This window comes from Eurosta solidaginis, chromosome 4 (assembly GCF_040869045.1).
Source record: "Eurosta solidaginis isolate ZX-2024a chromosome 4, ASM4086904v1, whole genome shotgun sequence".
Classification (NCBI taxonomy): Eukaryota; Metazoa; Arthropoda; class Insecta; order Diptera; family Tephritidae; genus Eurosta; species Eurosta solidaginis.
Genome location: NC_090322.1, coordinates 18152496 through 18169071, shown reverse-complemented (window position 1 = coordinate 18169071; position 16576 = coordinate 18152496). Strand labels below are relative to the sequence as shown.

At 38.1% G+C, this 16576-nt stretch overlaps 1 protein-coding gene and 1 long non-coding RNA gene across 3 annotated transcripts in view; both read left to right on the top strand.

Annotated features, from left to right (window-relative positions):
• LOC137248415 (uncharacterized) overlaps window positions 1-16576 on the top strand; it is a 277648-nt gene that overhangs the window by 61378 nt on the left and 199694 nt on the right. The window contains exons 8-10 of the mRNA XM_067779354.1: window positions 199-1529; window positions 2452-2794; window positions 2875-4667. Of these exons, the coding sequence (XP_067635455.1) occupies window positions 199-1529; window positions 2452-2794; window positions 2875-4667 (3467 nt within the window). The remainder of the gene's footprint in view (window positions 1-198; window positions 1530-2451; window positions 2795-2874; window positions 4668-16576) is intronic.
• Window positions 11255-12433, top strand: LOC137249186 (uncharacterized). 2 transcript variants are annotated; one of them, XR_010952277.1, is made up of 4 exons: window positions 11255-11393; window positions 11449-11733; window positions 11838-11982; window positions 12046-12432. It is a non-coding gene; the product is annotated as an uncharacterized lncRNA (long non-coding RNA). The 2 variants fall into 2 exon arrangements; XR_010952276.1 differs by having other exon boundaries at window positions 11449-11982; window positions 12046-12433.

The window sequence follows — 16576 nt, the reverse complement described above, 5'->3', positions numbered from 1 at the left end:
GTTTACTTACCTCTTTTATGCCATCAGCTTGGCATAGGCCAGGAAAACACATTTTTTGATAATGCCCTTACAGCACAGTCCTCCATCAGGTGCAGTTACTGATAACCAATGCGCCTTATGTAAACAAGAAATAAATAATACCCATCCTTGCTATTTGCTAGTTTGCAAGCACGTCTTTCACAAACCTTGTCTTGAAAGTTGGTTAGCAGAGAATAGTCATTGCTTTCTTTGTAACCAGATAATTACCCAATCCGAGCTTAAAGTAGTAGTTGGCAATTGCTCACCTGGAGGTAAACCAAAGTCCACCAATATTGGTGAAGTTGAACGAGCCGTAACTCGAAATCTTTCTAAGACCTTAAAGCAAATTCAAGCCCCAAATTCTATTGAAACACAAGAGATGCGTGGTACAAATGCAAGTGCCGCAGCTTCTTCTGCACTAGATGCTAGTCATAGCACCAATCAGACTGAAGCTCCTCCTAGAAACCAAGGTACTCGAAGACGAGGTAGGCCCAATCGGAATCGTAATTCCCGACAAGGCAACGAGTTCGACTACACAATTATACAGGAAATGATAGATCAAACCGTTACTAGGGTAATAACATCTTTGAATGTGAGCACGCCTCAGAATGCTCAGCCCAGTTCTAGCCCAACAAGTAATCCAGTTTTGCCCATAACTAGTTCTCATACCTCTGCTTCGACAGCATCGACCACACTTATCAGGAAAACAGCTGACATAATGCAAAAGTGGAATTTACACTTTGATGGATCACCTGAAGGTTTAGGAGTAGAAGAGTTTATATATCGGGTGAAATCTCTAACAGACGAAACCCTAGATAGTGACTTCACTGCCATGTGCAAGCACATGCATATATTGTTTGCTGGGAAAGCCAGAGATTGGTACTGGAGGTACCATAAGCAGGTGAATCGTATAGTTTGGTCAGATATTTGCGCTTCTCTTCGACAACAATATAGAGATTATCGCTCTGCTTTTATGAGTAAGGAGATGATTAGGTCCCGTAAACAAAAGCCTGGAGAATCATTCTCATCTTTTTATGATGCAGTGGCTGCCCTTACAGACAAATCCAGCGTTCAAATGGATGAAGAAGAGGTAATGGAGATTTTGAAAAATAATTTACTCACTGAAACTCGGGAAAAGTTATTGTACCAGCCGGTACACTCCGTTGGACACCTACGTCGTTTGGTGCAAATGAGCGAAAACTTAACGAAGGAGCTCAGCTGTCATGCCGACAGTGTAATCAAACAAAAACCCATCGTTACTCGTCGTCAAATTCATGCCGTTGAGGAAGCCTGTTCTGAGTTAAAAGAAGACGGAGCGATTGAAGGAGAATTAGCCGCCATTCGCAGTACCCATTCAAAAGTCAAATGCTGGAATTGCGGAGAGTTAGGTCACATTTGGGAAGATTGTTTGGCGGAACGTCGCATTTTTTGCTACGGTTGTGGCAGTCCCAATGTCTACAAGCCACAATGTCCCTCTTGTCTTCGAAAGGCGTCGGAAAACCGACAAACGGGTACATCCAATACCAGCCGGATGGGCCCGAGAGCGTGAATAAGCCAATTCTGGCGAAAGAAAATAATTTCAATAAATCTTTCGTAGATCCAGTTCCTCTTCATCGACAATCGTATGAAGAGAGGCTTAAAAACTATCTAGAAGTTAAGAATCGTCTGTTTAAGGACCTCTCCCCTAATGCAAGTAAGCGTACGTTGCGCTTACGGAAGTTTTTTGAAAACGTTAAGAAATACCAAAAAATATTAGTTTCGACCATTTTCAGTAATCAGCATGATATGCGAAGTTATGCAGAAGTTTCGTTTTTAACATATAAAGAACTTGGTCTTTTAGACACTGGAGCAAATATAAGCTGCATTGGTTCAAACCTTGCGAAAGTAGATTTTTCAAATATCCCCGAATTCAGGCCTATAAAATCGGAAGCGAAAACTGCCGATGGTGAAAAACAGCAAATTATAGGTGTACTTAATGTAATTATGACCTATAAGTCTGTCAAGATGCCAATGAAACTTTACGTTATACCGTCCATAAAACAGAAACTTATTTTATGCCATGATTTTTGGAGAACCTTTGCCCTTGCACCTAACATACTAAGTTCCCTGAACTTGCATATAGATTCCAAAACAGAAGAAGCCCCAAATCTGTATCCGTTGAATCAGCCAGAAATTCAGCAGCTAGAAGTAGTTAAAAACATGTTTCCAAACGCAGCTAAAGGATTAGGCCGTACCACCTTAATTCAACATCATATCGATGTAGGAAACGCAAAGCCAGTAAAACAGCGTTTCTATCCCGTCCAGCGGTAGAAAAGTTGCTCTATAATGAAATCGACCGAATGCTCGAGCTGGATGTAATTGAACCATCCGTAAGTGCTTGGAGTTCCCCCATGCGTCTCGTAATTAAGCCTCATAAGGTTCGACTCTGTTTAGACGCTCGTAAGCTTAACGACGTTACAACAAAAGATGCCTATCCTTTACCTAGCATTGATGGAATATTTTCAAGACTACCGCAAGCTAATATAATTACCAAACTTGATCTGAAAGATGCATATTGGCAAATTGAGCTTAGTCCTGAGTCAAAACCGTTGACTGCGTTTACAGTCCCAGGGCGGCCGCTTTACCAGTTTAAGGTCATGCCGTTCGGCTTATGTAATGCGCCATCTACAATGTGTCGTCTCATGGATGAAATAATTCCACCAGACCTTCGACATTGCTTCTTTGGTTACCTCGACGAACTTGTGCATTGTATCGGAAGACTTCGTCACACATTGCGGTACTAGTTCGTTTGGCAGAACAATTTTGTAAAGCAAATTTGACTCTTAACATAGCTAAAAGCCAATTCTGTGTCACAAGCATCAACTACCTAGGTTATATCATTGGTAGTGGGGGTATTCGTACTGATCCCGATAAAGTGTCATGTATTGTAAACTGGCCCACACCTAAAAACTTGAAGCAAGTTCGAGGCTTCCTTGGAGTTTGTGGATGGTACCGTCGGTTCCGTCACAACTTCGCCGACCTTACGTATCCTATCACGGAAACATTGTCCACAAAGAAGAAGTTTTTATGGACCTCAGAAGCTCAACAGGCGATGGACCAATTAAAGACAATATTGACGACGGCCCCGGTCTTAACCAATCCGGATTTTGACAAGAAATTGTATTTGCATTGTGATGCCAGTAACTTTGGCATTGGCGCAATTTTAGTTCAGTTGTCTGATGACAATGTAGAACAGCCGATAGCTTTTATGTCCAAAAAGTTGAATCGGGCTCAACGCAATTATAGCGTTACCGAACGTGAATGCTTCGTCGTTATATTAGCTATTGAGAAATTTCGCTGCTACTTGGAGCTCCAAGAGTTCGAAGTCGTAACGGACCATTCTAGTCTTTTATGGCTAATGCGTCAGCAAAACGTATCAGGCAGACTTGCTCGCTGGATATTTCGCTTACAACAATTTAAATTTTCTATATCTCATCGGAAGGGAAAAGACCACATCGTTCCCGATGCGTTGTCAAGATTATGTGAAAATGAAATAGGAGAGTTAGATATGAGGCCGCTCATTGACATGGACTCAGATGCGTTCAAGGACGACGCTTACGTAACCCTCAAAAATAAATTTAGGGAAAACCAGGATAAATTTCCGGATATTAAGGTGGGAGACAAAATAATATACATTCGAACTGAGCACGCGAGAGTCGATTACAAAGACGACAAATCCGATTGGAAGGTATGGGTTCCGGATAGGCTAAAAACCGATACTCTGAAACAAGCCCATGACAGTATTACGTCTTCTCATGCAGGGGTACAAAAAACGATAGAAAAACTACGTCGCTATCTCTACTGGCCTGGTCTTGCTAAAGATGTACGCGAGTACATTCGGCAGTGTGAAATTTGCAAGGAGTCTAAAGCTCCCAACTTCACATTACGTCCGCCTATGGGCGCTCATAGCCCAACTTGTCGGCCTTTTCAAAGGCTCTATATTGACCTGTTAGGACCGTATCCGCGAAGCAAAAGTGGCCACATAGGGCTGCTGATTGTGTTAGACCACATCAGTAAGTTTCATTGGCTTCAATCGCTAAAGAAATTTACATCTGTAGCGATACAAAAATTCCTTCTCGAAAATATCTTTCACAGTTTTGGAGTTCCGGAAACCATTGTAAGCGATAATGGAACTCAATTTAAGGCAAGAGAATTTAAAGCATTCCTTATGGAATTAGGCATTAATCAAATGTTCACCGCCTTATATTCGCCTCAGAGCAATGCAGCTGAGCGCGTAAATCGCTCGTTGCTAGCAGATATTCGCTCATATTTGAAGAAGGACCAAACAGAATGGGACTTGCATCTTTCAAGCATATCCTGTTCATTGAGATCTGCCCTTCATCAATCCTTAGAATGTTCCCCTTATAGAGCGTTATTTGGGATGGATATGATAACACATGGATCCGACTATAAACTGCTTAAAGAGTTATCCTTGCTTGAAGAGCCAATATCTCCTATCTCCAGAACAGATAATTTGGCGTTATTGCGTAAAGATATCCAAGATAATATACGCAAGGCCTATAATCGGAATGTCAAGCAATACAATTTACGTTCAAAACCAGTCTCGTTTAAAGAAGGTCAAGAAGTTTACCGTCGCAACTTTGCGCTCAGTAAATTTACAGACATATACAATGCCAAGTTAGGTTCGCAGTTCATCAAGTGTAGAATTCGAAAAAAACTAGGAAATTGTTATTATCAGCTAGAAGACCTACAGGGAAAAGAGATAGGAACTTACCATGCCAAAGATATTCGAAGCTAAATTCCCACTAATACTCCGTACTAACAGAGTCGTATTATTGGGTTTTGTAATGGTCACTTTTCATCAAAGCAAGTATGGTACCTTTATCGCCTTCATTTCGCAACAAAAAAAGTTGCATGCGATAAAATTGAACATCCGGTCGGCCTATGGTGCTGAATTGAGAACAGCCAGCGAGCGAAAGCTCAACTTTGCTGAACCTAAGAAAGAATAGAAGCAAATGTCAAAATTTGAAGCCAAAAATCAGAAAACCGGAAGGTATAAAAGGGCTTACACGGCTACAGTTAGCCTCTCTTTTTGGAAAATGTCTCTACCAAGTGAACAAGTGAGTTATTGATATATCCCGTCAGTTATCGCGAAATTGTGAACGCAATCATAGCAGCAAAAAAGAAAGTATATAGTGGTCTTAAACCGAAGACGAATCAGTGACCTCCTATTTCCGTGATATATCCAGAAAAATAGGAGAACCACGTGCTGGAATGATAGCTCTGGGCGGAGTAACAACTCCTTCAACCACTCATCAGCATTTCCAATTGCACGTATTTAAATAGCTACGGCATTATCATTACAACAACCACACCTGTTCACAGGATTCCTGGCTAGAGGCCGCTTCACCAAATCGTCAATTTTGCACATTTGTACAGTGCAATTTATTTAGGAGCTAGTTCATATGGAATCCATGCATATGATTCCATGTAACCATACATCACATAAGGTTTGGTAAGAGGAAAATAGTACAAAGAGATTCATGCTTGGAGTAATGACTCCCCTACAGGCGCATTAGATCCTCAGGGATCACCCTTCATCCTAACGTGTATCGCCTCATAAAGTGCATACCAGGCGCGCATAAGTAATACAGCTAGCCGCAATTGGGTTGACAAAAGGACAAAAGTCCGAAATAAAAAAGTCCAAAATCTTGGATTACATAGTGTAGTAAAACTAGTTGGACTGTTAAAAAAAGTATATGCAGTAGCCAGTTTACAATCTTTCAAAAGAAAAATATGTTCAAAGAAAAAAAAATTAAATTTTGTTTGTTAATTAAAATATACATATATAGCATGAAGCTAAAGTTATATGTTAAAGTTACATCATTTTAAAGAAATAAGTCATACAAAGAAGCAAAAAAAAAAATTATTATAGTTGCAATACAATGTTAAGGTGTGAAATTAGAGACAGGAGAGTAGGACGATTGTGGTTGTGTTAGGGTTCCTTTTTGGCTCTTTTGTTGGAACAATGACTCCATAACCACTACCTATGTTGAAAGCCAAAAGAAGTGCAAATTCAAAAAGTTAATCTTAAAGTTTCGAGAAAGAAAATTCAGTTTTTTTTTTACCGGCTAACGTTGCATAGCATTTTGCCAAAGTAATGACGTCACAGTTATCAAAACCAGGATTTTTGGCCACACGAAAATTAAAACAACACCAACTAAATTACCGCTCCAGCATATTCGACGCTGAAAGGCCTTTCAACGGGAGATATCATGGACAACCATATCTACATACACACGTCATATGCATGTAAGTAAATTTTACCTTTTTGCCTATTTTCTTTGATTGATTTTTGTTGCGGATTGACATAGTTATGTACATAGATCTTTAGTAAATCGTATACCTAAAATGTTGAAGGTATAAGCATATACATTTGCACGTACGTATCTAAGTCAGTACAACGTATTCTGATACCTAGCTACATAATTCTGTCAACCTAATAACGCTCACACGGGTTACCTTGAGATTACATGGAGTGCTTTGTTAAGTCTAAAGCCACAAGGGTAATCAGCCCAGTTTCTTTGATTAAAGCTACGAGATCGATCCCTACCACAACTGTCGTTAGCTTCCGTTTCTGATTTCCGAGTAAAAGGGGGTTCAAATAAGTTTTAATTTCAACTAAAATCTTGTTAATAAGTGTTAAAAATGTTAACAAATAAAACTAATTAATATAGGTCTTAAATTTGGTTAGCATACTACACAACCCCAAAAATGATATCTTTCATGTAAATAATATTGTTAATCTGTATCTAAGCCAAGTTTTACTCTTTACAAGCAAGATTAATTAACATCAGGATTTATCCAAATCTAATGAAAATTGAACGATATGTTTAGAATAGCTTATCACCCTAGTTTAAGATTTTTTCTTTAATGAATAAAATTGTAAAGTCGGTTTATAACGTACTTATAATGTGTTAAGTTTTTGGAGTTTTCCTGAAGGCATATGGTGATATAAAGAGGTAAGGAAGTTCATTTTAGAGGCGATCTTCACCATCAAGTTGTATCGAGGATCATGGTTGGGAAAGGGTTAAGAAGGCGATTGTCGAACATCATCTTGGACATCGCATACCAATCCGCACGATTAACGTTCAATGGGTTCGTTTTTTTTGTTTTCGATTCTTTCATGCGGCCCTACTTCTTTGTGGTTTAAATCATTTAGTTCTGTTAGGAATCCCAATAAATTTAAAGTTTATGTGAACGCAGTAAATGCAAGGCAAAACCCACCCCACGCCGCAAGAGCTAAGGCAACAGAGGATTCCGCCCGCCGCGACCCTTCTACTGCCATTAGGTAACTATCGGTTCCTACTCTCACCACCCAGGAACCACTGGGTGACCACCTACCATTGTAAGCGGTCATACCCAGTCACCTAATAATCACCACCATCAATGATACCTCACGTGAAGTTGACGGCTACAGAATATTAGCAGCACTAAGGGATACTATCATCTGTAAGCCGATGCTAAGCAGTGACTTGTATGCACATCAATAATTCAATCATTATGTCTACACATATGTACGTACACGCAGCGGAGAAGCAACGCACAAACACATGCAAATATCTTATCTGAGATGCTCCCAAAAGTATGCAATTATAATTGTGGAAGTGTCGCTCACAAATATACGTGCAAGTTAACAGTACACTTCCCACAGTGCCGTTATGGCAATCATAAACAAAAATTCCATTTCTCAAGCCACTGGCATTTCATTAAATAATTATAAACAAATTAAACAAATATTATATTTCTCGAGCCACTGGCATTTCATTAAATAAATATTTCATTTCTCATGCATCGGTTTTCATTAGCAAATCCGATGCAATGCTTATATTGTAAATAATAAATTAAGTTATAAATAAGAGCAATTGTGGAAAATAAAGTCGGTTTGGTTTCTCAGTTTTGGTTTCTCAGTTTGGTTTCTGAGTTTGGTGTCAATGTTACATTCTGTAACTAACTTATTATACTCAGTTGAGCAGAGCTCACAGAGTATATTAACTTTGATTGAATAACGGTTGGTTGTACAGGTATAAAGGAATCGAGATAGATATAGACTTCCATATATCAAAATCATCAGTATCGAAAAAAAATTTGATTGAGCCATGTCCGTCCGTCCGTTAGCACGATAACTTGAGTAAATTTTGAGGTATCGACGAAATTTGGTATGTAGGTAAAATTTTGACAATGGGCGTGGCACCGCCCACTTTTAAAAGAAGGTAATTTAGAAGTTTTGCAAGCTGTAATTTGGCAGTCGTTGAAGATATGATGAAATTTGGCAGGAACGTTACTTGTATTACTATATGTATGCTTGATAAAAATTAGCAAAATCGGAGAATGACCACGCCCACTTTAAAAAATTTTTTTTTTTTTTTAATTTTTTTTTAATACAAAAACAAAAGAAAATTTCAAAATGGGCGTGGCTCCGCTCTTTTTCATTTGATAGGATACATTTAATGCCATAAGTCGAACAAATATTTACCAATCCTTGTGAAATTTGGTAGGCGCTTAGAATCTAGGACGATAACTGTTTTCTGTGAAAAAGGGCGAAATCGGTTGAAGCCACGCCCAGTTTTTATACACAGTAGATCGTCTGTCCTTCCGCTCGGTCGTTAACACGATAACTTGAGCAAAAATCGATATATCTTTACTAAACTCAGTTCACATAATTATCTGAACACACTTTGTATTCGTATAAAAAATGGCCGAAATCCGACTATGACCACGCCCCCTTTTTCGATTTCGAAAAATACGAAAAATGAAAAAAATGCCATAATTCTATACCAAATACGAAAAAAGGGATGAAACATGGTAATTGGATTGGTTTATTGACGTAAAATATAACTTTAGAAAAAAACTTTGTAAAATGGGTGTGACACCTACCATATTAAGTAGAAGAAAATGAAAAAGTTCTGCAGGGCGAAATCGAAAGCCTTTGGAATCATGGCAGGAATACTGTTCGTGGTATTTCATATATAAATAAACTAGCGGTACCCGACAGATGATGTTCTGGGTCACCCTGGTCCACATTTTGGTCGAAATCTCGAAAACGCCTTCACATATACAACTACCACAACTCCCTTTTAAAATTCTTATTAATAGCGGGACTCATGAAAGCATATAAACTTATAAGGTGTAAAGTTATATCCATTTACACACGCGGTTATATGAACGCACCTAGCAATACTCTTGATAAACTTGATTATTTATCAGCTGATTTATTGCCAAACAAAATTTTTTTGATTGTTATACAAATTAAAAAATACCAAGATTAAGTGAAAAATCAAAAATAAAACGCCTTTACTTGCTGATGTTGGAGATTTCTGATGAAAATGCCTGCTGTAATGTCTGCAAGGTTGCATTCCTTCGAGTTTATCGCGTTTACACAATGAAATGTGCGCGTAAATTTATACAAATTCATAGTAGGGGGACTCATGAAAGCATATAAACTTATAAGGTGTAAAATTATATCCATTTACACACGCTGTTATATGAACGCACCTAGAAATACTCTTGATAAACTTGATTGTTTATCAGCTGTATTATTGCCAAACAAAAATTTTTTGATTGTTATACAAATTAAAAAATGCCAAGATTAAGTGAAAAATCAAAACTAAAACGTCTTTACTAAGATATTCTTGTAAATGACTTGCTGTTGTTGGAGATTTCTGATGAAAATGCCTGCTGTAATGTCTGCAAGGTTGCATTCCTTTGAGTTTAACGCGTTTACACAATGAAATGTGCGCGTAAATTTATACAAATTGTGTAAATGATTTTTCATACAAAATTTGACAGTTCGTTTACGCACTAGATAAATTTATACGTTTACACACTTTATAAGGCATTTATACGGTTACATGAGTCCCCCTAGTGTACAAGTACAAGTGTGTTGACTTATCTGTCAAGCATTCTGACAGGCACTCGCTGGATTCGGAATGACAGCGAATTCAAAATGGATACCATTACCGAATGCTCCGAATGATTGAAAAATTGAAAAAGTCGAGACGATTGGTAGGCAAAAATGTTGTCGGTGAAACCAAAAATGCGACTCTAGACCTGAGATTTCCATCAGGTGAGCGAGGCTGTTTGTAGTTTTGACGTTTATCGCTTAGTGAACACACTTGGTATAGGTACACTATGTACAAATTGTGTAAATGATTTTTCATACAAAGTTTGACAGCTCGTTTACGCACTAGATAAATTTATACGTTTACACACTTTATAATGCATTTATACGGTTACATGAGTCCCCCTAATACCTTCAATTTGACACCCATATTGTACAAACACATTATAGAGTCACCCCTGCAGCGTAATTCACTAGGGCCGTTCCATTGGTTTATCGAGCTCTGGCTCTGGCTCAAATCTCATTGGAACGATCTGGATCAACTTTATGAGAACTGGCAGCACTAATATAAAACATCTGTTTTGTTGAAAATAACAAGAAACGTCCACAAAATTTTAAGATACTGATAGAATTATTAACATTTAAATAGTTTAGCACGTAAGCAAACTATTTATTTTCCTTACCTTATCTTCAAATTGTTTACTCTTTCAGTGTTTTTGCTTTTAAATATGGCGAATTCTTTTATGTATACACATATTTAGTTCAGTGCTACAATGGCTCAACTATATGGTTGGCTCATATCACCAGCTTATTTTATTTTTTTTTATTTCACTGTAGTAGGGATTGTCAGAAGGAGATGGCAAACTTAAAATGAAACCAACGAATTTACAACATTTTCTTACTACATAAAAATGCTGCTAAGTTTTATGTTTTCATTCCGTTCCATTCGTCTAATAGCAACACTCTGATTTTGGCAATGTGAACAAATGTATGTTGTTGCTGTAGAGATGAACCAACCATATAGTTGAGCCATGAGTGCTACCAACTCAAAAGTGGTTAGCTGTCAAAAAATCTACTACAGAAAACGAAACGAACAGAACTGCTATACGGATCAGAAATTGAACCAGATAAATATCAGGATCACAACGTTGTTGTTGCATTTGCATGTTAAATTTCTATCCGTATCTCGCTCAAGTCTCAATGGAACGCAACTACTAACTTTTTTAACGATATTTGCCATCGCTTTATTTGCGAATCGATAACTATAACCATTTCGTTATTCAGTAACTATTTTGTATCGATATTCGTTAATCGACGATCAGCTGTGTTGTTAAATAAACGGCAAGTGAATTGGCTGCGTTAAAAATCACGAAATTTACATTTCTGACAATTTTAGTTAAAAAAGAAAATCGGAGCTTTAATTAAATACCTTCGAAGGGGTACAAGAATAACTGCGATATCAACAGAGAAACAGGTAAATCATGGAATTTCATATAATTTTCAATTGAACACTATTATAAAAATTTCAGGTTCTAACTGCTTTACGCTTCTTCGCAACTGGTTGTTATCAACGGCCCGTTGGAGAACAATGGGGCATATCAATGAGCCAGTCGTCTGTAAGCTGCTGTATACATCGCGTAACAAATGCTATCAACCATTCTTTGTTTTTCGATAAAGCAAAGTTTCCAATGACTCAAATAGAGCGGCAAGCTGCGAAAGAAATTTTTTCTGCGTCACCTGCACCATATGGCGGTACTATTGGGGCTATTGATTGCACTCATGTGTCAATCATGAGCCCCAGAAATCATGACGAGGTATATGTAAATCACCATGGATACCATTCAATAAATGTACAAATGTTAAAAGCAATAATTCAAAGAAATGTATTGTACTTTTTTGATTATATTTTTATACACAGATGTGTGACCCCAACCTAAAGATATTGAATGTCAATGCTAAATTCCCATGAGCAAAGCACGATGCATTTATCTGGAGTTCCTCTGCAGTACGGAGACTGATGCAGAGAAATTTTTAAAATGGTAGCCGCAACATGTTTTTGATAGGTAAGTGTGTTTAATGCACTGAAATTTCCCAGAAAATAAAAACGCACACAAAACTACTTGCAGGTGACTCTGGATACCCTTTAGAACCCTGGCTGATGACTCTTTTACCTAACCAACCAGAGGAGAGCCCAAAATTTCAGTTCAAAGAGGCATTGTGTAAAGCTCGAAACCCAGTCGAGAGACTTTTTGGTGTTCTCAAAGGAACATGACGATGCCTATCACAGCAAAGGACTCTTTTGTATCATCCAGGATTTACTGGAAGAATAGTTAGCATGCGCAGTGTTGCATAACATCCGATTAAGTGAACCCATACACGAGCCTGACACTGAATACTTAGATCAAAGCCCAAGTGATAGCAATGTTAATCAAGGCGCACCCTCTTCAATAGCGAAACGTGTTCAAGACCGACTTATTGCTAATTACTATACATAAGTACAGACTTAACAAACTTATAAATAAAAAAATCTACAGGAATGTAAAGCAAACATTTTGGCATTTTATTTTATATTTGGTATACTTTGGTAGCGAAAACTTTCATCATACCCAACAGTCAAACTTAGCAATATATATACCTTCAAAGTACAAGAAAATAATAATGGTCGCTTACCGTACGCCACTGATCAACAGTTTTTACAGCACCACCGAGGCTATTCAGCATTGTCACCATTTCAGTCCATTTTTTATCACATTCTGCTTTTCCATGCCGCTTTAGAAATCTGAAACCCGCTAATCCCGGAGTTTCCATTAAAAAGTCCACCATTCGACTTAACTGCTCGGCTGTGGTACGGCTTCTCCTTTGATTGGTATTAATTGACGCCATTCTATTTTAATATGAGAAATTTGTTATGTCGAAAAAAATGAAATTAATTCTGCATTTACTTACCTTTTGTCTCCCCCTTTTAAAATACTCATTAACACCTTTCATTTGATACCCATATCGTAAACAAATTCTAAAGTCGCCCTTGGTCCACCTTTATGGCGATATCTCGAAAAGGCGTCCACCTATAGAACTAAGGCCCACTCCCTTTTAAAATACTCATTAACACCTTTCATTTGATACCCATATCGTACAAACAAATTCTAGAGTCACCCCTGGTCCACCTTTATATCGATATTTCGAAAAGCCGTCCACCCATAGAACTAAGGCCCACTCCCTTTTAAAATACTCATTAACACCTTTCATTTGATACCCATATTGTATAAACGCATTCTAGAGTCATCCCTGGTCCACCTTAATGGTGATATCTCGAAAAGGCGTCCACCTGTAAAACTAAGGCCCACTCCCTTTTAAAATACTCATTAACACCTTTCATTTGATACCCATATCGTACAAACAAATTCTAGACTCACCCTGGTCCACCTTTATGGCGATATCTCGAAAAGGCGTCCACCCATAGAACTAAAGCCCACTCCCTTTTAAAATACTCATTAACACCTTTCATTTGATACCCATATCGTACAAACAAATTCTAGAGTCACCCCTGGTCCACCTTTATGGCGATATCTCGAAAATGCGTTCACCTATAGAACATAGGCCCACTCCTTTTTAAAATACTCATTAACACCTTTCATTTGATACCCATATCGTACAAACAAATTCTAGTGTGACCCCTGGTCCACCTTTATGGCGATATCTCGAAAAGGCGTCCACCCATAAAACATAGGCCCACTCCTTTTTAAAATACTCATTAACACCTTTCATTTGATACCCATATCGTACAAACAAATTCTAGTGTGACCCCTGGTCAACCTTTATGGCGATATCTCGAAAAGGCGTCCACCTATAGAACTAAGGCCCACTCCCTTTTAAAATACTCATTAACACCTTTCATTTGATACCCATGTAGTACAAACAAATTCTAGAGTCACCCCTGGTCCACCTTTATGGCGATATCTCGAAAAGCCGTCCGTCTATAGAATTAAGGCCCACTCCCTTTTAAAATACTCATTAACACCTTTCATTTGATACCCATATCGTACAAACAAATTCTAGTGTGACCCCTAGTCAACCTTTATGGCGATATCTCGAAAAGGCGTCCACCCATAGAACTAAGGCCCACTCCCTTTTAAAATACTCATTAACACCTTTCATTTGATACCCATATCGTACAAACAAATTCTAGAGTCACCCCTGGTCCATCTTTATGGCGATATCTCGAAAATGCGTTCACCTATAGAACATAGGCCCACTCCTTTTTAAAATACTCATTAACACCTTTCATTTGATACCCATATCGTACAAACAAATTCTAGTGTGACCCCTGGTCCACCTTTATGGCGATATCTCGAAAAGGCGTCCACCCATAGAACATAGGCCCACTCCTTTTTAAAATACTCATTAACACCTTTCATTTGATACCCATATCGTACAAACAAATTCTAGTGTGACCCCTGGTCAACCTTTATGGCGATATTTCGAAAAGCCGTCCACCCATAGAACTAAGGCCCACTCCCTTTTAAAACACTCATTAACAACTTTCGTTTGACACCCATATCGTACAAACAAATTCTAGTGTGACCCCTGGTCCACCTTTATGGCGATATCTCGAAAAGGCGTCCACCTATAGAACTAAGGCCCACTCCCTTTTAAAATACTCATTAACACCTTTCATTTGATACCCATACCGTACAAACAAATTCTAGAGTCACTCCTGGTCCACCTTTATGTCAATATCTCGAAAAGGCGTCCACCCATAGAACTAAGGCCCACTCCCTTTTAAAACACTCATTAACAACTTTCGTTTGACACCCATATTGTACAAACGCATTCTAGAGTCACCCCTGGTCCACCTTTATAACGATATCCCGAAAAGGCGTCCGCCTATAGAGCTAAGGCCCACTCCCTTTTAAAATACTCATTAACACCTTTCATTTGATACCCATATCGTATAAACGCATTCTAAAGTCATCCCTGGTCCACCTTTATGGCGATATCTCGAAAAGGCGTCCACCTATAAAACTAAGGCCCACTCCCTTTTAAAATACTCATTAACACCTTTCATTTGATACCCATGTCGTACAAACAAATTCTAAGAGTCACCCCTGGTCCACCTTTATGGCGATATCTCGAAAATGCGTTCACCTATAGAACATAGGCCCACTCCTTTTTAAAATACTCATTAACACCTTTCATTTGATACCCATATCGTATGTTATGGAATCGCATTTACAAGGGAAACAGTAAGGAAGGCGGTCGGCATGATGTGTTGGTGCACAGTGGCTAGTCATTGTCGGCTGGGGCGGGTCCTTGCCAACCTTACTGTTCCTGCGCCATAAACAGAAAAAAGTTCCTATCATGCCTATCAAAACGAGCAGCTGTCGAATTCAAAACAAACTGACAGAAGCGCAGAGACCGACTCAAAACGCTTATAATTCAAACTAAAACAACATCCGGCTGAACCGGATGTCACGGACAGACCGTTAACAAAATTCAAAAAAAAACTGGCGCAAAAAAAAATTACCGAACCGGACATGACCGGTTACTAACTCTAAAAACCAAACTCACAAAAAACTGCTGAAATTAAAATAAAATAACCAAAGGGAAAATAACCATAAAGGGCCGAATATATATAGGGGGCGCCGCGGGTGGTGTTGCGACGCCCGGTGCTTGTCCCTCCCTCAATAACCATGGCCACCGACGCACCTGTATTTCGGTGGCCCCTTACCTGTATGCCTACCTAGTGCCTTCTAAATAAATGGCGACGCCAGCATTCCCATATTGCTAACAAATTTATTCAATGTTCATTATTACTACTAACATAGCTTTCTACTTTTGTTCTTACTATAAGGGTTTTGAATGTGTTTATGTTTATAAATTCATTGAAAGTAATAAAAGTCGGTTTGTTTTATAATCTAATATACTATATATGTAATAAAAACAAATCTTTTTTTTTTTTGTAGAACTTTGGTCAAATGCCCTTTTCTCCTTTTTCTTTTACAAATCTATCTTAGGGCTGTACAGTTTGGATACAACTTCTGATAATTGGGGCCCCCTTACAAAATTAATAGTTGTTGTATTAAACTTACTTTGAGTTTAACTGAACATCAATTCGATGTTACACATAGTATAATGACAGTAATATGTACTATGCACTAAGAAATTAGTTATAAACGCAACTAGGACTAAACTTGGGGTAAATCCTACCCCTCAAAAAATATTGTTTCACAAGCTCAAGTAAAACGTAAGCTTTTAGATTCATGGAGAAATTACCGAAGTCATTCACCTGTTCAGGTAAAACATGAACCCTTTAAACTTATAGTACAATTAATGAAATTGTTTTACTTGTTCAGTTGAAACGTTAACTATTTTATCTGTAACAGTCAGGGTTGGTATTGTTTCGGGTTTGGTTCGACTCAGTCACCAAAAAATGTATACAACACAAAGTTTTGTTTTGATAACGCAAGCTAACCCGCATTACTTGTTATTTGTGTCTCTTAATATAGAGTTAATGCATTTTACTGATAATGCAACTGAACTTGAATTACCAATAAAACTTTATTCCTTACCGAAACAATATCAACACTTTTGCTCACTACAAAATCCTATTCGCCACGATGGCATCAATTAAAAAAAAATGTAATAGTAAAGTTTTAC